Genomic DNA, 23,329 nt, shown 5'->3' with positions numbered 1-23,329 from the left:
CTGTGCAAAAATAAAACTTTTTAAAGGAAAGATCCTTATTATAGTAAATCACACTGTATATTCAAGGACAAGTTTCTGAAGAGATGCATGGCCATTGAAAGATTTTCTGCTCAACTAGTGACCCGATTGTAAAGTAATGGTGTTAAGCTCGATGTTCTTAAGATGGATAAGCATTGTATAATTTGAAAAACTTATGCATCCTATTAAGCTTTCCAAATCACCTGTTAGGACATTTGAGAACAAGTAAGACAATTCAGTTTTGTTTGGTTGAAGAATCTTGACATTTCTAATTTTGGTGGTTGCTTATGTTTCTTCTTGATTTACACTTTGCCATAAGGAAATTTTGCTTACCTAATCTCTATTTTATGTGTCTGTGTGTGGATTAGATTACAAAAGGAATTAAGATCCTGCAGAATGCAGTAATACAACAAGATAAGCGCCTGGCCAAGGCAATGACCGGTGATGGCTCCTTTCATGTCACGCTGTTGGTGATGCAGTTAAATGACGATGAAGTAAACATGTGAGTAATGTGTCTTTCTTGCAGATTGTTTTTCAAATTATTACTTTAATATGAATAAACATAGCAGAACCCAAAAGGCATTTAAATTCTAAAGAAGTATTCTTTAATTTATTCCAATCAGAAGTCCATGTAACGAATTAACTGTGTAAATATTCTTTAAAGTCTAATCTAGACTTTAAAGCTCTGTTTTTGTTATCCAATGGTAGCCCTTGACAATGCAGTTTTTTTTGCCCATGTTAATTATATAAGCCCTCTGGAGTCCGACCATTTAGGTTAGGATTCTAGATAAAGACTCTGGAATACACTATGGCACAACCACCTCTTAAAAGATGTCTGATTTTGGAAAAAGAAATTTTCTTTTTAAGTAAATGGAGAAAATAATAGTTCCAATACATGTAAGACTTCTTAGTATAGGGCCTGACACATAGTAGGCACGCAATATTCTTATCTGTTAGAGCTGTCATTCTGCTCGGTCAGTGTACAAGTACTTCCCCCACCCCCAATTCCAGAGTTGTGCCCTGAAGGCTGAGTACAAGTCACGGACTGCTGCTTTCCACTCTGGAGTGGAGAAGCCTTGCTCCTCCCTTTCCTGTTACCTCCTGTGTGCCCTCTGGAATAAGCTCAGGCTTAAGCTCTGTGGAAAACCAATGCCAGGGTGGATGAAGGGTTACTTCTTTTTCTACCCTGACATAGAGTCTCCTGAGGGAATGAAGAACAAAGCTTGAATGGGAAGGGAGTGGGGTAAAGGGAAAGTAAATGGAGAAAACAATAAATCAGTAACTGAAAATATACAGCTACGTTATGGTTCTTATAGTTATATCTTGTAGGCAGGAGAACCTCATGTCTTTAGAGATCAGTCTTCCTATTTACCCCAACCTGATCTATTCAAGAGCAAATATTGAGCACCCTGCAATGGCAGAGAGGACCTGAAGATTTTACTTTACTCACTTTAGCCGTTCACTTTGCCAGTCAGAAGGAAAAAAACAAAATTCTGATACTCTTATAAGAAAAGAAGTAAAAGATGTGGCACAACAAGACAAAAGCCCTGTGTGTGTGAGAGTGGTGTGTATGTCAGCATTCTCTAGAGAAACAGAACCAATAGGATGTATATCTATATGGATATCTAGATATATTGATATATCTCTATCTCTAATCCGTATACCTATATCTAGATTTATTTTTTAAAATTTAGCTCACATAATTAGCTCCCTGGCAAGTCCAAAATCTGCAGGGCAGGCTGGCAGGCTGGAGACCCAGGGAAGAGTTGATGTTGCAATCTTAAGTTCAATGGCAGGATTCCTTCTTCCTTGGACAATAGCTGTCCTGTTTTAACTTCAAATACAATATTTGGGTCCGAACTCCAGGTCCAGAATTCTGTTTCCTATATGTGTATACTTTTATTAATTTTACCATATAGAAGTCTTTTCATAAACTGCTTTTGAAAAGATGTTGTATTTAAAAGAATTTGAAAGTTAGTGATACTTACCATAGATACTATGACTCCTCACTCTGTGATTGATGACATCTCATTAGAGCACATTTCTTGATTTATGGAACTAGGGACTGAAAAATTGGACTGAGTTTAAATCGTCTATATTTATTTAAAGAAAAATGGGACATGGAATTCAGTATCTCTGAAAAGCCCTAACCTTCAGCATGGTTTGCTTTCATATATAGTTATATTGAAAATGTGTATCTTGAATTCCCTCCATTTATGATAGATGAGCCAGAAGTGGCTGTTCTGGTTTTGAATGCTTTAACTCATAGCGCACTGTGTCTTTTTGGGTGAACATAAATACAGTTTGGAAAGATTGGATTTAGGGTGTAGATTTGGAGGTATAATGAGAAAATGTTGACATTTCCAGAGCTATTTTAAGTAGTGTACATTATGTTATGACAGAAATGAGTCTCAGTATGGAAGCTATAGATGACAGTTAAAAAGTTTATATGAAAACTAATTTAGAGATATGAAAGATCTAGAAAAATACCTACCTAAATTTTGTTGCATAGATTTAACATATAGTTATTGCTGAACAAATCACTTAAAAGATAATTTAAATTAATGGTATTCACCAAAAGGGTGTTTTAAAGCCCTCTTCACAATGTAAGAATGTACTTATTTCTTTTTTGAGTAATTGCTGCCCTCTAGTGAGATTTTAATTTTTTTCTCATAATAAAGTACCTCTACCAAAATCCTCTTCAAGGTGGAAATAATTGATCCTAATTTATAAAATATTCTAAGCATAACAATGTCTAATTCATTAATATAGTAAATATTTATTTTTACTAGGAAAAATTAAGGACTTGAAATAAAATAGCCCTATAATGACATAGGCGAAACAGATATAACAAACTTGTATAGTTGCATTTGTGAATATAAACTTATATTTTTGTTAAATTCAAGTACAGTAAATTATTTTATTATGGAGACTTATATTTTAAGAGATAATGTATATTAAGTTTTAGTAGAGTGCCTTGCAAAGAGTATTAGTACTTTTAAAAAGAATCTAGAACTTTCCACACAATCTAATGTAAGCTCTCATAGGTATTAGGTTTCTTGCAATATATTATCAGTAATTCTTTTCCAAAATGTGCATGCAGTATTTCCTTTGTTAAAAAATTCTTGGTGAACTATAAAATAATACTTCCTGTCATGTCTTTAATATAATATAAATTATAATTAGGTAAAGACTTAATTCTCTTCTTCCATAGTTTTTGTTTAAAAATAGATTAGATTTTGAAGGTATTTTGTGCTTTAAAACAACTATTACAAGCATCAAAATAAATTTATATTTCTAAATCTAATTACTTTGTTTCCTGTTTAGTTTTGTATGTTTTATCACTTAATATGTTACTGAAAAATATATTATCTCTTGCCAGTGGTATTGATGCTCTTTTGGAATTAAAACCGTTCATAGAAGAAATCCTTCAAGGAAAACACTTGACTTTGCCCTTTCAAGGGGTTGACACTTTTGGAAATCAGGTTGGATTTGTGAAGCTGGCAGAAGGAGAGCACATGAACCCACTTTTGGAAATTGCAGGTAAAACAAACAGCAACAAACTCATATGAAGTGTCATCTGTTGAAGAAGCAATTTCCGCCCCCCTCAATTCTGGTAATACAGCTTTGACATCTTTTAACTTTGGGAGGCCAGTTTAACCTTACTTGATAAGTGAGCTTCTTTACCATTTTCTTGTGTGGGTAAGAAGCTAACTAAAAGGCATGAAGAGTCATCTTGATTCTTTGACCTGAAGAATATGTTGATTCTGGAGCTGGATTCAAGTATTTGTTGAGTGTGTCCTAATCTTAAATCCGAAGGATCTCAGCACAACATTTGACATGTAGCCGGCATTTAATTCGTATTGAAGAATTAATAAGAACCACCAGTTGCCCATTCAGAGGCTTTTGGTGACTGCCAGACCTAATCCAGAGAGTCAGTAGATGACTCAACAGCATTTTCCTCTGTGCTACTTTTTTCTCTCCTTGTAGATACCACTCTTTGAGCAGAAGGTCTATTGGTGATGGAACAAGGTCTCACATCCATTGGAGAACATGTTACTTTGTGCAGCACAATTAAAAATTGTTAGGGAAATAGAAGCAGAAAATTATACAACCTGGATGAGTGACTTTTGTGTTGATTCAGAGGTTGTAGGTTGTGTGTTAGTATACAAACTGTAAACCATTCTTATTTTCATTTTCATGTCAAGCCATTTTACATCATCTTATTTCAGGTTCAATAATCCTTGGCTCACAACACACTCTCGCCATTGGTCTCTGCTTAGTCTACTTTCATCTATTTATCTATCTATCTTAAATTAATATCATAATCACCTGGGAATCCCCAACCCAAAATGAAAGCTATGTAGTAATCTATGATGTTGTCATTGATAGAAATCTAACCTTATTATTTTTTTCATTAATCCATTTCTTAGCTTTCTCTCATTTATGCTCACCTTTGTCCCAAAGCCGGTGTTTATTTCCTTGTATTCTTCTAAAGTATATCTATTTTTAGTTGACCTTAATCTTATAAAAAAGGTGTCATGTTGTATATGATCTTTTGAGACACACTTTTTTTTTACTTGATATTATATTATCGTTAAGCAGTTTTATAGTTATCCATTCAAAAGTGCATCTCTTTTTGGGTGAGGTGAGCATGAAGATCAGGTTTCATTTCATTGTTGGTTAAGTTCTTCTTTTGTGGAGCAATATCTATCTATCTATCTATCTATCTATCTATCTATCTATCTATCTATCTATCTATATCTATCTATCTGTCTGTCTGTCTGTCTGTCTATCTATCTATCATCTGTTAGAGGCCCAATGCACAAAATTCATGCAAGAATAGGCCTTCGCAGCCCTGACACCTGCTGGCTGCCTTGATCCCTCGTAGCCACAGCAGCTGCAGCCCCGGCTTTCTCCTGAAGGTCGTTCCGCTGTTAGGCTGTTCGGTCGATTTGCATATTATGCTTTTATTATTATAGATATACAAACAAACATGCAAACAATTAAATAATATTTATTAGTCAATTAGTACTTAACATCATTAGTTGGCCAAGGAGAAAGCAACTCCAACAGTTCTCCTCCCCTGCCTCTTTTACTGGGGTGACACTGGTTAGCAAAATTATAGAGGCTTCAGATGCACAATTCTACTGTGTGCTCATCACCCTGACTCTAACAGTTTTGATGGTAAAGCATTTGGACACCCATGCCCACAGTTAACAAACTCAATCTGTTCTTCCTGACTGCTCTGGAGAAAAAGCTAGATGTAGGTCTTTTCTTTTGTAATTTAAATATCTCTGAACTCAAGAAACATTTTAAATTAGTCATTCATTTATTGACCTTTTAAATAATTAAATGGGTGCTTGCAACATTGAGAATGCCATCCATTCTTAACAAATATTCTCACAAAGGCAGTTTCCATTATTGATAAAAGATCCATTGTGTGCTAAGGAATGTGAAATCTCTTCGGCTTAGTATGACTATGAACCCAACAGTTTTGGTTTGTCATTTTAGGACAAGCCACTGCCCCTGTAATTCCTTTTTTTGATGCCAGAAACTGCTGCTTAAAAATATATATACTTTTCCATAAATTTAAACAAAATATTACCCCAAATTGGGAAATAGAGGGAGGACAACACTTAACTATAATCACTGTTTGTTATATTTGTTTTTAATCTTCTATGTATATATTGTACTGTTGCTTTTGATTATTGCTTTATACTATTGCTTTTATGGACTTTTATAAAAAATAAAAGTATTTGAGTATGTATATGTAAATTTTTCATTGAAGTCTATTTAGAGCTTCCATTTGTACAGTATTCAGGTAGTCAGAATGTTCAATACACAGACTTTTTGTTAGTATTTTACTTCATTAGATTTATTTTTCAAAGACTACCTCAGGTTTAGTATTGCTGTAGTTCAACAGTATCAGTAAAATGTCATTTTGTTTTTTGTGTCATACTTTATAAACTATTCGAATGATATAGTCCAAATTTTGACCATGGTACAAAACTTTGTAATAAACTATGTATATGTATATGCCTACATAGGAATATTAATCACTTACTATGTTACTGAAATATTTATGCTCTTTTGGAATTAAAATTATATTTAATTTTCCAGAATCTTATTTGTTCAAAATAATGGTGGCAGAGCTAGTTTGACTTAATAAAAAAGCAAGATAATTTCTAAAGAAAACAAATTAAATTATTGATAAATAACTTAAGTTTAAATACATATTAAGAAGTAAAACTAACTTGAATAGTTGAAAATTATAATTCTTGAGTAGTCTCATTTGTCTGATTTTTGTAGAGTTTTAAAATTTACAAGTTAGAAGAAACAAATTCTTAAAATATGACCTAGTTGTTTTGAAAATAGGACTGAATTTCAGATACTAGTATTTGAACTCATTACTGAAAATTTTCAGGATAATGAGTAACTTAGAAAATTTAATGTATGAAATTGAAGAAAATTATCACACATTTTGAACTAATAGAATCTGAATTGATGAACTTTTACATCAATACTTGAATTATGCATCCAGATATACTGTTAATAACTTATTTTTGGTAGATGCTGGTGGGAGGAGACCAAGCTCATCTTTGATCCTGTTTTTCCATGGAAGGGGGGCAGGGGCTGGGTGAAGGTGGGCAAAGTGAGGGGTGGGGGAATGGAGATATCTGTAATAGTGTCAATGATAAAAATAAAGTTAAAAGCAACAAAACATCATCTTCTCTTTTTCTAGCATTACACAGTAGCTCATAGAGTTAAGGAGATATTGAAAATTATGCATTTATATGGCATTTCTCCACATTTTACAATGATGAAGTTGCTCTGAAAAGCTTTTTGCATAGACATGAATATGTGATTTCATTCATTGTTTTTAGTGAACCGTAATTTTGTTAAGAAGTATATTACATTGAGGAATTGCTAAAAATTTACCCTACTGTAATTATAGTAGTCATTGCAATTTTTTTTTTTAATGAGAAAAGTATGCTTGGTTTAGCATGATAAAAGATTCCAAGTGCATTTATCTCCTAAAAGGAAAAATGAAAGGTTTTAGGATATTCATTTGAACATTATACTTTCTCTTATTTTGACTGTCATTTTCCTCCAAATGATGAAGAGAATATGCCCTGTGTTTCTGTCCTTTGTGAAGAATCTGTTCGGTTACTGGTATCTTTGGGCATTTCTAGGCTGCTCTATCAATTAAATTATATTTAAAAATATTTGAGTGTAGTTTATTAGCTTAATATTTATAAATCTTATGGTAAATTGTGCATTTGAAAACATTTAGAACTTATAATATCACTTATTTAAATGTAACATATTTCTTTCTTTCCATCTTTACTTTGTTACTTTTTAATTTTTTTAAACTTTTTTATTTTCCAGAAGTTTTAAAATTTAGTCCAATTTATCTGTTTTAACTTTTGTTGCCTGTGGTTTTGGTGTCATATATAAAAAATTGTTGTTAAATCCAGTATAATGAAGTTTTCTTCTATGAGTTTTATAGTTTAGCTCTCATGTTTAATTTAGTCTTTGATAAATTTTGAGTTAATTTTTGTATATGGTATAAGGTAAGGGTCTAACTTCATTATTTTGCATGTGAATATCCAGTTTTCCCAACACTTTTTTAAAGATTAACTTTCCCCATTTGATAGTCTGGCACCCCTTTATTCCATTGGCCCATATGTTTGTCTTCATGCCAGTACCATACCATTATGATTATTTAGCTTTGTAGTAAATTTTGAAATCAGGAAATGTTAGATCTTCAACTTTTTCTTCTTTATAAAGAATTTTTGGCTATTCATGGTCCCTTGAGATTCCAAATGAGTTTTAGGATGATTTTTCTATTTCTGCTAAACACCATTGGAATTTTGATAGAGATTTGCATTAAATCTATAGATCGCTTTGGGTAGTAATGTTGACATCTTAATAATATTAAGTCTTCTGGTCCACGAGCGTGAGGTGCCTTTCCATTTATTTGTGTATTTTCTTTTTTATTTCTTTCAGTACCATTTTGTAGTTTTTAGTGTATAAATATTTTGCCTCCTTATTAAAGTTTAGTTCTAAGTATTTTATTATTTTTTAAATGGAATTGTTTTCTTAATTTTTTGTGGATTGTATCATTGATCTTTTATAAGACTCATGTCAAGTTTTACTTCTAAAATAAAGGCTTGTTTTGGTTCTTCAAAATAGAAATGATCATCTTCTCCTCTAATCCCCCCATACGCTATAGATGGATATCTCCTGTAGAAATTGTAACACCACATGGCATTTGGTTACTTAGAAATCTACCTTTCTCAATTAGAGTGAAAACTCTTTAAGAGAATCTTCCATTTTTGTGTCCCTAGAGCCTACTATAAAATAGAGGTTCAATTAATATGTACTTTAACAGATATATAAGCCAATGAAAATTTTAGATATAAACATAAAAATCTAATTGAAAGAACACTTAACCTTGGATAGTCTCTCTTCCCTCAATGACATTCATGTATACATCTTTGCATCAGAATCAAACCCAGTCCTGGTGTCTAGAATCCCTTCCAAATGTTGTACCAGAGTTCACTGGGATTAGCCGGTTGTTAGGATAAGAAGGGGCCAGAGAGAAGGGACCTCTTCACCTTTGCTGTCAAGGTTAAATGACCTGTCCAAGAACAAAGTTGAATAATAGGAGAACTGGGCCAATGTTATTGGAATGCTCAATCTGTTGTTTTTTGTTTTTGTCAATTGCAATGGAATGAACATGATTCCTCTGGCATCAAGGTATAATTTTTAAGACTTCCTTGTAATGTTTTAAAGTTCTATTTGACATTTTTACACAGTAATCAATTGGACATATCTATTTAAAATGGTGAATATAAAATATTTAAATTGAAGTTGGTTTCAACTTTATGTCAGCCTTTATGTTGAAGCATATAGTTCAAACGAGTCACTAAAACCATCTAAAATGAAACAGTTTAAGCAGCATATGGAAATAGGAACCCTTTAAATAGTAATAAAATAGTAATAAAAGAACAGTTGTATGGTTTTTATTTCTTTAAAATTTTAGATGGCTAAAAAATGATTCTAAAATTTTATTGAGATTTTAAATATCATATGTGACATAATTTTACTATATCTTACAATGATATTAGAAAGTATGGAAAGAACTTATCATCTTTATTGTATGGTGTATTGTTTAATCACAAATCAGTCTTTTTTAAAACTAAAATCTAACATATTACTTCTGTTGCATCCACATGTTGCCTGTGGTTTTGGTGTCATATATAAAAAATTGTTGTTAAATCCAGTATAATGACACACAGTATATATAGTTAAGAATATATTAGGACCATCCTGGCCAGTGTGGCTCAGTTGGTTGGAGCAGCATCCCGTGCGTGGGAAGGTCATGGGTTCCAGCCCTGGTCGGGGTGTGTGTGGGAGGCAACCAATGGATGTATTTGTCTCTCTCTCTCTCCCCCTCTCCCCCTCTCCCTCTCCCTCTCCCTCTCCCTCTCTCTCTCCCTCTCCCTCTCTCTCTCTCCTCTCTCTCTCCCCCTTTCCCTTCCTTTCTCTCTAAAAAAATTAAAAAATAAAGAAAAAAAGAATTAGGGCCACCTGATTTACATTGGCATTTTAGACTATTCTTATTAATAAATCTCTTTGTATAACTCAATAAAAATAAAACTCTTTGTGATTATTCTCAAGTTATTCATCATGCTATCATATAAACACCCTCAAAATTTTTATAAAGGGGAGATAATTACAAAAGGGGAAAAAAGGAGAAAGAAATATTTGCTTTGCAAGAAAGTGTATATAATTAAAAATACATTATTGTATTAAAATTGATATGTTATGGTTTACTTTGAGACAAATCTAACAATGTATTTGCATGTTAGGTATAAATTTATAGTTGTTACATATTTAAAAGAGTTTACCTGAATAAATTTCCTATCTATCTATCTATCTATCTATCTATCTATCTATTTTAAAATACAGATAAAACTTCCCAGTATCTGGCATGCTCAATAAATATTTGTTGAATAGATGGAAAAAAACCCCACAAACCACACACACAAAAAAAAACCACTTAGATAAAACGAAACTGTTTGTTAGGATAACAAGAGTATTGTTTCTTTATAAATTATTCATTGAAGTGTTCATTTATATAGGGAAGTCTATTACTATTAAAAATATATTTTAAGAAATTGTTCTTCAGACAATTTTTATCTTTAGCTATCAGGTAAATTGTATTATTTAAGAAGTATTCTTAGCTGACTTGTGAAGGATATCTGATGTGTTTGCACTGTGATTTTCTATTTAGTGCTTGAAGGAATTTCTGTGGTACTAGAAGGAATTGAACAATCTCTTAAATTATTCATAAGCTTCTCTTCCAGAATATGTTAACATAGATGAAGAATGACATGTGGTTTTTCACATTAGCAAAAACTCTTCTTATCTCAAGAATAGTATTTCTATAACTATTACCTAGTACTCTGGCTAAGGAATAGATTATACTGTTATTAGGAATATAAAATCAATACTAAGATGTACTTTTCCAAAAGCAGGCGTTCTTTTCTCTTTCCCTATTCCTATGTACCTAGAGCATATGCTGTACTGAAAAAATATATTAATAAAAATTAAATGTGTTTTGTGACAATATTATTTAAAACAGTATTGTGAATAGTTATCCATCATCTGTGATTTCGGTCAATAATGATAACTCTTGTAAATGATACAGATGCCTACTATTTTACTTTCTATTAAAAAAACTACTTTTATTATATCTCTTGTATGTTTTTGTTGTTGTTAATCCTCACCGGAGTATATTTTTTCCACTGATTTTTTTTAGAGAGTGTGGAAGAGAGGGCAGGATGAGGGAGAAAGAGAGAGAGAAACATCGATGTGATACATGTCAATTGGTTGCCTCCCAAATGTGCCCCAGTTGGGGCCAGGGATCAAACCTGCAACCCAGGTACATGCCCTTGACCAGGAATCTAACATTCGACTCTTTGGTGTATGGGACCAATCCTCTAACCACGGAGCAACATCAGCCAGAGCTCTTGCATGTTTTGACAGTTCTGAATATTGTTAAGTCCTCCTCTTCGTTGGGCTGAAATCTGTCCCGTGAAACTACAAGCTCCCTGAAAGCAGGGATGTGCTTGCTGACTTTAACAGATAATGTGCCTGGCATATATAGGAAGTGCTCAGAACATAACTGAATAAATGAATTTTTGCTTTTATATCTTCATGCTATTTCTGTTTTCTGGGTTGCTATGAACATATTGGTAAATTTCTATCAGAAGCTCATCTATGTGATAATTCCTTAAATACTTGAGGCTTGGAAAATGTGCCCTAATTCCTTCACTCAGATGTTAGGAAGTTAATAAGTTGGTTTACTTGGTATATGTTAAGCCATCAGACATTGCCAATGTTTGATGGTTTTTGACTCATAAAAATGACAGTTTTATATGAATCAGCCTAATATTTTGACTCCGGGTCTATTTTAAACAGTTGAGAATATGCCAAAATAATTGAGGAAAGATATACCTGCTTGTAATTTATATGAGCTAAAAGTTGATAAGTTAATTATAATAGTACTTGTTCTGAATACTAGTACACTCTTACTGTTTTAAAACACATGTATGCCTGGACTGTTGACTTTTTTGGCTGTTCAATATCTAAACTCTTTCCCAGCATCTCTATGTCAGCTACATTTTTTTCACAGATTCCTTTGGTGCCAGGAACATGATCTTGCTTTGGCTCAGACTTTGAATCAGAAACTAGTAACTTGACCAAAATAGAACCGTGCAGAATCCATTCTCTAGATGGGCTGTGTCATCAGCGGTAGCTACCATCAGTCGAAGGCCCATGGCAGCATTTCTAGCCCTTTGCTGTGCCTGGTTTCAGTGGTGCCAGCTGGAAGACCTCGTGGTGTTGCCAAACCTGTGCTCCTTTGTACTTTGAGCTTCTTGGAGTCATAACCTTCCAGCCTGTTACTCTAGTCCTCCATTTCCCATGAGGTCTGTTGCTGCTTAACTCAGGCAAAACTGTCTACAACTGAGAACCAGTGTTTTCTTGGCATTTTAATGGTCTCTTGCTTAACCTTCTTTATTGTCATAGAAGAGAGAAGAAAAATCATTTGGTAGCATAGTTTGCTCACATGTATGTGCTGGTATCTATGCTGGTATCTATGCTTTGTAGATCTCTGGCGTTTTCACTCTGTGTAAGTCTCACTTCTCCAGTTCTCTGCCCTGTGAGCCTATTCTCAGCTCTTTTTCCTGAACCAATGAGGTGACTGGGCTCTATTCTCTTCCTTGCACGAAGACCTAGACCAGTGGTCGGCAAACTCATTAGTCAACAGAGCCAAATATCAATAGTACAACGATTGAAATTTCTTTTGAGAGCCGAAAACCAACTTCTGCGCATGGGCCACGAAGTTTCAATCGCACTGTACGTGCGCGCCTGCACGTGGTATTTTGTGGAAGAGCCACACTCAAGGGGCCAAAGAGCCGCATGTGGCTCGTGAGCCGCAGTTTGCCGACCACTGACCTAGACACTCAAGGATGTAAGCTGGGCAGTCGGGCTCATCTTGTTTGCTTCTCATCTCTCAAGGACCACTGGCCTTCATTTCTTGATGGGTATAGTGTCTTGTAAACCTTTGCTTCGTATACTTTGTCCTTTTATTGGTTCAGATGGGAGAGCAAATCTAATTCCTGTTATTCCATCTTGGTCAGAAGCAGAAGTTTTAGATGAAGGGCACAGATCAGCTAGTCCTTTTTTATACCTATGGTCACTACTGGTATAATCAGTGAGTCAGCATCTTATCAGTCAAACAGTTATTTTATTAAATGTTTCTCTTTCAAATTGTTGCTTTTGTGTGCTTTATCCAATGTTTGAAATCATTGCAGATTTAACTGTCATAAATATGTTTATCATGTACATTGTTTTTCCTCTCTTTTTTAAAAAAAATATATCATAGGCCTGGCTGGTTTGGCTCAGTGGATAGAGCGTCGGCCTATGGACTGAAGGGTCTGGGTTTAATTTTGGTCAAGGGCATATGCCTGGGTTGCAGGCTCAATCCCCAGTAGGAGGCATGCAGGAGGCAGCCGATCAATTATTCTCATCATTGATGTTTCTCTCTCTCTCCCCCTCTCTCTTCCTTTCTGAAATCAATAAAAATATATTTTAAAAAATCATAGATATATACAATAATCTTTATTATAAAATATTTTGTTATTTTTTGACTTGCTATTTTTATAAAGAAAGCCATGTGTTGAAGTAACATTTTTGTTTCTTTTTATTTACTTCAGAGGCTGCAAAAAGGACGTTTCAAGAAAAAGGCATCTTGGCAGGAGAAAGCAGAAGTTTTAAGCCTCATTTGACCTTCATGAAATTGTCCAAAGTACCATGGCTCCGGAAGATGGTGAGTGGACATTTTTATTGCAAACCTTGTTTTACTGGCTACACCAGCATTAAGCATGGTCCACAGCATGAATGACATCCTACTTACTATTGACATCCTACTTACTATTATTGCTCCTGGGTCTACTTCCCAGGGATGCTAAGTTGGCTCATGAGCCTCTATAGAGGCTGTTCTACGTGTTCCCTCCTTTGACAGTGTGGCTATTGGCTGTATACTGTGACCAATACTCATTGCTTCTTCGTCTGTTGCCACACCTGCTTCACTCCTCAAAAGGCCTTGAGGTAGTGCCAAGGTTTTATTTTCTGTTTTCTCTGCTAATGGTTGTTTTCAGCGTGCTGCTATCAAAGCTCCCTCCACTGACCTGCATACACTGGTGCTGCTCTCTGCAACTGGGTTTTTCAAGGTGGGACAAGCTTTTTAACCCTCTACAGAGCTCTTTCAAGGTTTTCAAAAGCCCACCTTGCTCTTCCAATAGTTGTCTCCATTGAGGGCTTAGAACAAGTGCTCCTGGGACGGGGCAAGAGGGTAACTGTGGGAAACCTTGTGCTTAAAAGTACTTCTCCCTGAAGATGGTCAACAGTGACACAAGCCAAGGGACATGTGTCTTGACTTCCCCTGTCTCCAGGTGACTTTCTGCCTTCCCAGGCCACTCCCTCTCCTTCAGAGGTCGGGATAATTGTTGACTTTCTTCTGGAACCATGGGCATTTCTTCCGGAATCTGAAGGGCACCCTTCATTGTTTTTCCCATTGCAGCCTAGGGAGTTGCTCGTGCACGTAAAGACATCTGCTGACCTGCTCTGATAAACCCGAGTTGTGGAGGTGGCCATGCAGATTAGTATTCATTCCTGCTTTCCATGGCTCTTGGCTGCAGTTAAGACTGATGTGCAGCTCTATAAATGAAGGGCATGTTTATTAGTAAGTAGATCTTTTTTCTAAATTGGGCACATTTTGCATTTATTGTCTCTGTGCTCAGAAAGTCTTTTTGGTCCTTTAAAACGTGTTTAAGTGATTGACCATCCTGTGGTTATGAGTTTTCTATAAACTATTGTAAAATTCTTCTCAAAAAGAAATCTTGCATGTGTTTTGTTTTGTTTTTTTTTTTTTTGCTAACTATGCCCCACATTTAATATTAACTATATTAGGTGCCATTCTAGACGATTTTGGTAAAAATAATTGTGTAAATAATAGATTTTGAAATTTGGAATGATAACAACTGACACAACTTGTAGACTGACAGTTTACTTTTTTACTTGTTATCTTTCCTTTTTTGCTTTCAAATGGATTACTCTCTTCCCAGTGGTTTCAAACTTAATCACAGAATGACAAATCAGTGGTGAAGGTAATAATACACATTTCAAAGTGTTTCTGTCTTTACAATATTAACTTTGAAATGATAGCACCCAAGCACATTTATCAGAGGAATATTTAGACTCCTCTAGAATCTCAATTTCAATATTTCAGACTGAAGTGAAATGATTCTTTGGCAGTTAATTTCACGGGATCTGCTCCTTTCCTTTACAGAAAGGGATGTGGGACTTAGAAAGGTTAAGTGGCAGAAGTGAGATCACATTCTCCTTAGTTGCAGAGCCCCGTGTAGAATCCATCTTATCTCATTCTCATTCTCAGTCTCATTTTCTTACCTCCCACTGGCCACACCCATTTTATCCAAATTAATTTATATATATGAGGAGCAATCTGGTCCAAATCATATTCATTTAACACATCTTTATTGAGGGCTTACTATGTGCCAGATACTGGGTGCTGGGCTGAGCTATGATCAAAACAGAAGCAGTCCTTGCTTGTGTGGTATATAAACTCTAAATCAGGTTGGATTATGTTTAGGTTAGAATGCTTAATCTTTAGAAAATAAAGTATGTATGACCTTATTGTTTTTTTCAGAAAGCCAAATAAGAATTTTTTCTTCTAATCGATGAGATGATTCTGTTTCCAGTTACTACTATGATGTTCAGTGTTTCTGAATGCTTAAGAAAGTACTGTCTTAAACATTGGGATTCATGAGTCACCTGGGGTGCTTGGTGAAGCTACAGATTTCCACCCTCTTATTTCAGATCTGGAGTTAGATGGACCGGGTGGGAAGAGATCAATCAAAGAAGTCGTTTGAATATATGCATAACCCATGGACATAGGTCATAGTGTGGTGAAGGCCTGGGGCGGAGTGTGTATGTGTGTGTGTGTGTGTGTGTGTGTGTGTGTGTGCGCGTGCGCGCAGGGTCAATGGGGATGGGAAGGGGACATCTGCAATACTTTCAACAATAAAGATAAATAAAATAAAAAAGACCTTGACTTTTGATGTTTAGTAAGTGCATGGGTGATTCTGATCCAGAGGATCTGCAGTGTAATACAATAAGTCCCCACTGAACGTCGACAATAGGTTCTTGGAACTTTGGCGAAACAAGGTGTAATGAAATCAGTTTTACCTTAACTGATATAAACAAGAGTTAAGTTCCTGTGGCATCTCATGGACATTATTACAAAATGGTATTATTTAAGGACCTTCTGTATACTCTGAGACTTGCAGTCTTAAATAAATGTCAAGCATTTTCTCTATGTAGCAAATCATTGGTTCCACTGTAAAAGTGAAAAGCAATATGAAAAGGTGGCATACATAAAGGTGGATTTTTATTATGCTCTGTCATTTGGAATGCAGATTATTTGAAAATGTGACTGTTTGGTCTTTCTTCTTAACTTTTGTACATTTCCCACTGTCTGTTCCCATCTCTCAGCAGTAATGGTGTTCTGGGATTTTATCCTGGTCTACTCATTTATAAGGGAGTGGCCATTGATAAAGTCAGTAATGGGATGTATTGCTAGTATTCAGTGTTGTTTAGATTTAGAATGAAATAAAAGGAGAAAGTGTGTGAAAAAATACATTGATTTTCACTCAAATATTAGGAAGTTTGTCTCATTTCAAGTACTCTTTTTACATTACAAGTTATTTTACTTTTAAAAATATTAGGTGAATATATGTTCACGGTAAGCAATCAAGTGCAACAAACCTATAGAGTGAAAGATATAATTTTTTCCTCATCACTGCCCTGCCATCCCCTTTCTCCCAATATAATTTTTCTCTGTAGGTTACCACTACTAGTCTATCCTCCTGACCTTTTCCTATACACTGCAAATATGTACAGGTGCATATACATGCATATAGTTCCTTTAAAGCAGAAATAAATGTACCATTGACCCCTGAACAAAACAGTTTTGTACTATGCAGATCCATTTATACACAGATTTTTTTCAGTAAATACTGTAAGTGCATTTCTCTTCCTTATGATATTCTTAATAACTCTTTTCTTTATCTTACTTTATTGTCAAAATACTGTATATAATACATATAACATGAAAAATATGTGTTAATCAACTGTTTACATTATTGATTAAAACTTCTGGTCAAAAGTAGGCTAATAGAAGTTAAAGTTTTGGGGATTTCAAAGTTATATGTGGATTTTGACTGTGCGAGGTGAGGGGATAGTAAGATATATGATCCATTCATTATTATCTACAGGAGGTATAATTATTCTGTAGTAGTACATTTGATTTTTTTCACCATCTAATGTGTCATGTTTTAATGACCTAAAAAGCCGGTATCCATGCTGATATAACAAAAAAGGATTCCAAGTTGGAGCCATAATTGGTTTGTTCCTGAAGGTCAAACATCTCATTGACTTAAAAGATGTGGACGGTGTCTGGTGCAGGGGATGAGTGTTCACCACCCCTGGGGTGGCCCTAAAGGTTAGTGTGAGAATTTCCCGGTGGTGGTCAGTGTTGGCTGCAGAAGTCCCTGGGATTCTGGGGTACCGTCCACTTTTAGGCACCTGTCATCAGACCATTCAGGAGAAGTAATCAAAAGCCCAGCGGGCTAATCAAAAGTTCTGTAGATTGTGTCCAGAATTTTGAAAATATAGAAACTCTACTTTAGGTCTCCTGATAAGGAGCTCCCACTGTTATACATGGTATTCTGGTTCCCAAGCTAGAGCATTGAGTTCTAACCCAGATTCTGGGAAACATAAGACTTTTCTTGGCAATTATGTATTTTTCTAACACCAGGAGGCATTTACTTAATGTGTTGCTTTTGCATATTCTTAGTTTCATAAAATGTTAGTGGGTATATCACATAAGAGAGTATTGAAAGTTGTGTATTTTAAAGCTATTTTGATTATCACTGTGCTTTCAAAGTTACAGGTGTTTTTCTCCCATCAAATTAATGAAGCCTCAACAATCATTAAATTACGTTGTCTCTGACATAGTAACAGTAATTTGTCTAGTGTCCTTAGAATATATATATTTTTCACATGGTTAGTCTACTCCTTGTTCAGCCCCATCCTTTTTATAGTGAATTCCTTGGGGCTTATTTTTCTCATTGAGTGACCTTGTCTTTCTGTGATTTAAACGTTGCAGAAACTGATTGCTAACACTTGGTGGCAGAAGAAGACCAGTTTCAAATGAAACAAGCGTCTTAATGCAGATCTAGATTCCTCAAGAAATAAATGGGATCTTTTCAAGGAGAGATTAGGATTTTTTTTTTAAAGCATAATTATTTTCTGTGCTTCTTAGATGTCTTTTCTGATTTATGATTCTTTCAAGTTACTAACCTAGCATTTAAATGATCACAGTTGTAGTTAATGAATTGGCACTTCCTTGTAGCAACTTTTCAGAGTCAGACAATAAGAGAACTTTAGAATGAAAGAAATGCTTTTTCTTTTTATTACTACTGTTAGCTACTATTGCCACTTAGAGTGGTTTGTTTTGAGTACACAATTTGATACACACAAACCAAGGGCAGAAGGGTCGTTACTGGACCCATCTGATGATGAGGTTGAGAGGAAGTAGGGAAGAGATTATAGGGCAGTTATCAGTAGAAATAGTAATGGGGAGTGGGAAAGGAGAGTGTCTGGATGAATCTGGATGAAAATTTTGTTCTGAAGGTACAATTAAGGGGAAAACTCAGTCCCTGAATAGTTTGGTGACTGAGTATACAGGACCAACATAGTAATGAAATTCTACAATAGGGTTGGCTGAATCCCAACTTTTTACATCCTTCACCAGCCAGGACCCTGTACTATCTCTTCTATCTCCTACTACCGTTATTCCCGTATCTCTATCAGATAGCACATTTTCTCAGGGACTTGTTAACTGGCCTGGAGTAATTTAGCTGCCCCTCACTTTCTTGGGGCTGCATGAATAATGGGCCTTTATAAACCATTTCAAAATGCAGGAGTGCTAGACTGTTCTTTCTTGAAGGAATCTGTAATAAATTTGAAGGAGCATGAGTCTTCTTGTTTTAGCTCCATTGTTTAGCCCTGGGCAAATCTCATAACCTGTCTTAACCTATGTTTACTCATAGTGCACTTGGTCTTAATGACTTGACTCCTGTGCTATTCTGAAATGTCTGTAAGGTAAGCATTTTAACTAAATAGGCTAATTTGGCTTCACACCGAGAATTTTTTTAGACTGCAGACTGGCTTTCTTATATGCATGGAAAGAGAATGACAGAAAGGAGAAAGGTCTTTGAGTACTGGTAAGAAAATGGTGGCTATTTGAATCTTTCTACTTCTTCTTCTGAAAATCCTACAGAGCAATATGGACATTGGGGAAAACATCACAAAACTTTAGTGAAACTAGGAGATAGAGAAATCTGTAAATAGCAAATGGTCAGTAAGCGTGTCCAGAAGCAAAACTGCAACCAGCAAAACTTGCATGCACATTTGTTTCACTCCCTGAGGGCGAGGGCTCCTCTGTAAGAAGGCACGGAAAATGAAAGGAGGCCCAGAGGAGAAGAATCTCAGGAAGCACCACCTTCAGAAGGGGAGGGAATACCTCAGGCGCAGTGAAGGAGCTCAGGGCTGCTGGTGGAGAGGCAGAGCAGGCAGGCTTTCACAGGGGCCCATATTGTTAAGAAGTGTCAGTCCAGCCCCGACTGGTGAGGCTCAGTTGGTTGAGCGTCATCCTGTGCACCAAAAGGTCACTGATTTGCTCCCTGGTCAGGTTTTGGATTAGGTGCCTGGTCGGAGTGCGTACAGGAGGCAATGAATCCATGTTTCTCTCTCACATTGATGTTTCTCCCTCCCCCTCTCCCTCCCCCTCCCCCTCCCTTCCTCCTCTCTAAAACCATTAAACACACACACACACACACACACACACACATACAAATATATATATATACTAATAAAAGGGTAATATGTTAATTAGACTGGGTCAACCAGCCATCTTCCGGATGTCCGAGTTCCAGACAAAGCCATGGTGGTGGGGGTCGAGGTAGAGGCAGTTATGGGTGATCAGGTCAGCAAGGGAGGGCAGTTGGGGGTGACCAGGCTGGCAGGGGAGGGCAGTTAGGGGCAATCAGGCAGGCAGGGAAGAGCAGTTAGGGGCAATCAGGCTGGCAGGGGTGATCAAGTCGGCAGACAGAGGTGGTTAGGGGCAATCAGGCAGACAGGCAGAGAGGTTAGGGGTGGTCAGGCAGGCAGGCAGGTGAGCGGTTAGGAGCCAGCGGTCCTAGATTGTGAGAGGGATGTCCGACTGCTGGTTTAGGCTCAATACCTTCCACACTGTCTAGGTGTTTAACTCTTTTTTGGATTAAATCTGAAACTAGTTTTGTCTCTAGATAATCTGACCAATTTAGGTACATGGTTCCACATTTTTTACCTTGAGGCTATAAAAGCAGAATACATTCGGCCACAATATAAATATGTTGTGGTACAGAGGTTAGTGTTATAGAACAAGTTTAAATTACTTTTTAAGATTTTTCTATGAACTTATTTCTGAATAATCTTCTCTGCAGAACAGCTTCATTGTCCTATTTCATTGTTGAGATCCCAAGAATTTTTTACACCAATGGTTTTCTGGCATTTCTTAATGTTGGGAAATACTGATTTAAGAGGGAAGCTACTGCATTGAAGGAGGAAAACATCTTAGATTAAGTTGTAAATGTATAAGATGCAGAGACATAGAAGCATGGAATAGACTGACAAATCTCAGAGGGAAGGCGGGGGGTGTAGGGTGGGAAGAGATTAACCAAATAATTTATATGCATATTTGCATAACTAATGGACACAGACAATAGTGTGGTGAAGGCCTGGTGGGGGGTGAGTGTGGGATGGAGGGGGGTCAATGGGGGAAAAATAGGACATATGTAATACTTTCAACAATAAAGATAAATTTTTAAAAAGTAGCTATTTTTTATACTTAAAAATGTTGTAAGTGTAGCCCTAGCCGGTTTTGCTCAGTGGATAGAGCATCAGCCTATGGACTGAAGGGTCCCAGGTTCGATTCCGGTCAAGGGCACATTCTTAGGTTGCAGGCTCCATCCCTGGCCCTGGTGGGGGTGCATGCAGGAGGTGTGTGTCTCATCATTGATATTTCTATCTCTCTCTTCCTCTCTCTCATATATATATATGAGCTTGTAAGTGTATAGATCATATTTGGTGAGGAATTTTGAGGTGGGGGATATTTTGTGTTTATAGAACACATATTCTTTAGTTTATACAATTAAATGTTAAGTTGGTGAGTTTAGGAGAATATGTCATTATTTGTTCCAAAGAACAAAATATTAGGAAAACAGATGTGATAGGAAGGAGTAGGCTGTAGCTTGTTTACGTTTGAGTGACCTCAAGACTGTGGTGAGCCAAGAACACAGCTGGAGTTTGATCAATGGGAGTTGAGAGCTCAGCTGAGATGAGCTATATGAAAGCATTCTTGGATGCCTTTTTAGGAGACTCCTCTTTCATCTCATCGTGATGAGAAAAGCCTCATGCAAACATAATAACTTATATGGCCAAACAGCATGTGATCTGCCATGCTGCACCTGAGAAGGCTTGAGGGGGGATTGAAAAGAGTTTTGCTAGATAGACAATGAGCGTCTATGGGAACAGACTGTGCTGTAAATAAAGGTGTCGTGTTCAGTGCGCCTGCAGCCTTGAGGACATCTTGGGTGCTATCGACCTCTTATCTCTCTGGTTCACATGTTGTTAGTCAGTATAAATGAACTAAATGTTTTTGAACCAAAGCCATGTTCTTCCTCTGTTCTGTTTGGTGGAAAAAAGCTCCAGGTCCAGGAAGCAATACAGTGCCTTCTGTTGGTGGTTTTTGTGAAGTGGTCTGGCTACTAGAAGTTGCATATCACCTGCCCTCTGTGACTGCTTTTCTTTCCACTTGATGCCACCAAGGAGCACCGGCTCCTCTCAGCCTGTGAGTATAGGTAGAAGGAGGTGTCAACAGTAGATTTAAAACATACTTCTGAAACTGGACACAAAACAGGTCCGGGCTGCCCGTCACTACTTGAGCCAAATGGAACAGAGACAAGGCTGAATCATATATGAGCGTTTATTCCAATAATGCTGGCAGTACGGGAGAGCAGCAGGTCATCCTGTAAATTCTGCTTTAACCTCCCCTACTATCCATCTGATTACGGTATCCTATATAATAAAGAGCTAATATGCAAATGGTCATCATGCCCTCACACCACAACCGCTCAGACACGCAACACTGGGGAGAGAGGAATGGGGACTAGCCAGACACAAATGAGCTCATGAGAGAGGAATGGGGACCAGCCAGGCACAAATGAGCTTGTGAGAGAGGAATGGGGACCAGCCAGGCTGCGGCCCGGGAGAGGGACAAGCCACCCACCTCGTGGTCTTGGGCACCAGCAGCTGGGGCTGCGGCCCCCCAACCAAATTCATAGGTTAAAACCTCCAATGTTACTTTTTTGGAGACAGGGTCTTTACAGTGGTAATTACGGTTAAATGAGGTCATAAGGTCAGTGCCCTAATCCAACATGTCTGGTATCAATGAGAAGTGGAAGTGCCACAGGGAGAGGCCATGTGAGACTCAGCAAGAAGGTGGCAAAGAGAGAGGCCTCTGGAGAAAGCAAACTGGCTGGCACCTTGGTCTTAGGTGTCCAGCCTCTAGAACTGTGAGAAAATAAATTTCAATTGTTTTTTTTTAAAAAAAAAAAGAATTGGAAAGTAAGATTTGCTTCAGAGAAGCCTCATGCCAATATATAATCTTATCATAACTTTGAATCACTAACACATACATTTTCATTAGGAGCAGTGATCATTTAAAATGATTTTAATGTCTCCTTGCCCTGGCTGGTTTGGCTCAGTGGATAGAGCTTCGGACTGCAGACTGAAGGGTCCCAGGTTCGATTCCCATCAGGGGTGCATGCCTGGGTTGCATTGCAGGCTTGATCCTCAGTTGGGGGCGTGCAGGAGGCAGCTGATCCATGATTCTCATCATTGATGTTTCTATCTCTCTCTCTCCCTCTCTGAAATCAATAAAAATATATTTTAAAAAATGATTTTAGTTTTTAACCAATATATGTAACCTTTTTCCACTCATGAAAACAAGTGTAAAAAAATTACCATGCCTCTTTAACCAGCTGATGCCCAAAATGACAAGCCAGTTTGGTTTGGCTCTTAATTGACCTTCTGAATTTTGGTTTCAAGACATCATCACAGGCAATACACACATTTCTTTTATAGTCCCTGCATGACAGGGATAAACTCCTGGAAAACACAGTAGAGCTTTAGGCATGCCCAGCTTACCATCAGTGGGACTCATAATTTCTTTGTCTGATATGCAGCCTGTTTGTATTTTCATCATAGATGCTGTGATTATTATAAAGTCACTATAAGAAATTACCTATTGTATAAAAAGTCTTAACCTTCTTAATAACACTGACATTTCATCATTCCTTTGACCACAATAACTTTTTCATCGAAATTAAAGATGAATAATAAGTAGTTTATCTTTCAGAACCTTAAATGAATTATTTTTACATTCAGATTGTTAACTAATGTGAATTTTCATATTTCATGGTGCTTTACTTCCTACATTGAAAATAGAGTTGGGATTTTGTCTTCTGAGGTTATTGTCTCTGGCGGT

The 23,329-nt window shown here is 36.6% G+C and overlaps 1 protein-coding gene across 6 annotated transcripts in view; it reads left to right on the top strand.

The window, feature by feature from the left end:
- Positions 1 to 23,329, top strand: part of AKAP7 (A-kinase anchoring protein 7) — an 86,578-nt gene that overhangs the window by 20,681 nt on the left and 42,568 nt on the right. For all 6 annotated transcript variants that reach the window (XM_054722288.1, XM_054722286.1, XM_054722284.1 and 3 more), the window contains 3 exons: positions 387 to 520; positions 3,401 to 3,561; positions 13,314 to 13,426. In XM_054722288.1, coding sequence (XP_054578263.1) covers positions 387 to 520; positions 3,401 to 3,561; positions 13,314 to 13,426 — 408 coding nt within the window. The remainder of the gene's footprint in view (positions 1 to 386; positions 521 to 3,400; positions 3,562 to 13,313; positions 13,427 to 23,329) is intronic.

The sequence above is a fragment of the Eptesicus fuscus genome, chromosome 10, assembly GCF_027574615.1.
Source record: "Eptesicus fuscus isolate TK198812 chromosome 10, DD_ASM_mEF_20220401, whole genome shotgun sequence".
In the NCBI taxonomy this organism is placed as follows: domain Eukaryota; kingdom Metazoa; phylum Chordata; class Mammalia; order Chiroptera; family Vespertilionidae; genus Eptesicus; species Eptesicus fuscus.
Note: the sequence above shows the minus strand (reverse complement) of the source record. Positions and strands in the feature narration are given on the sequence as shown.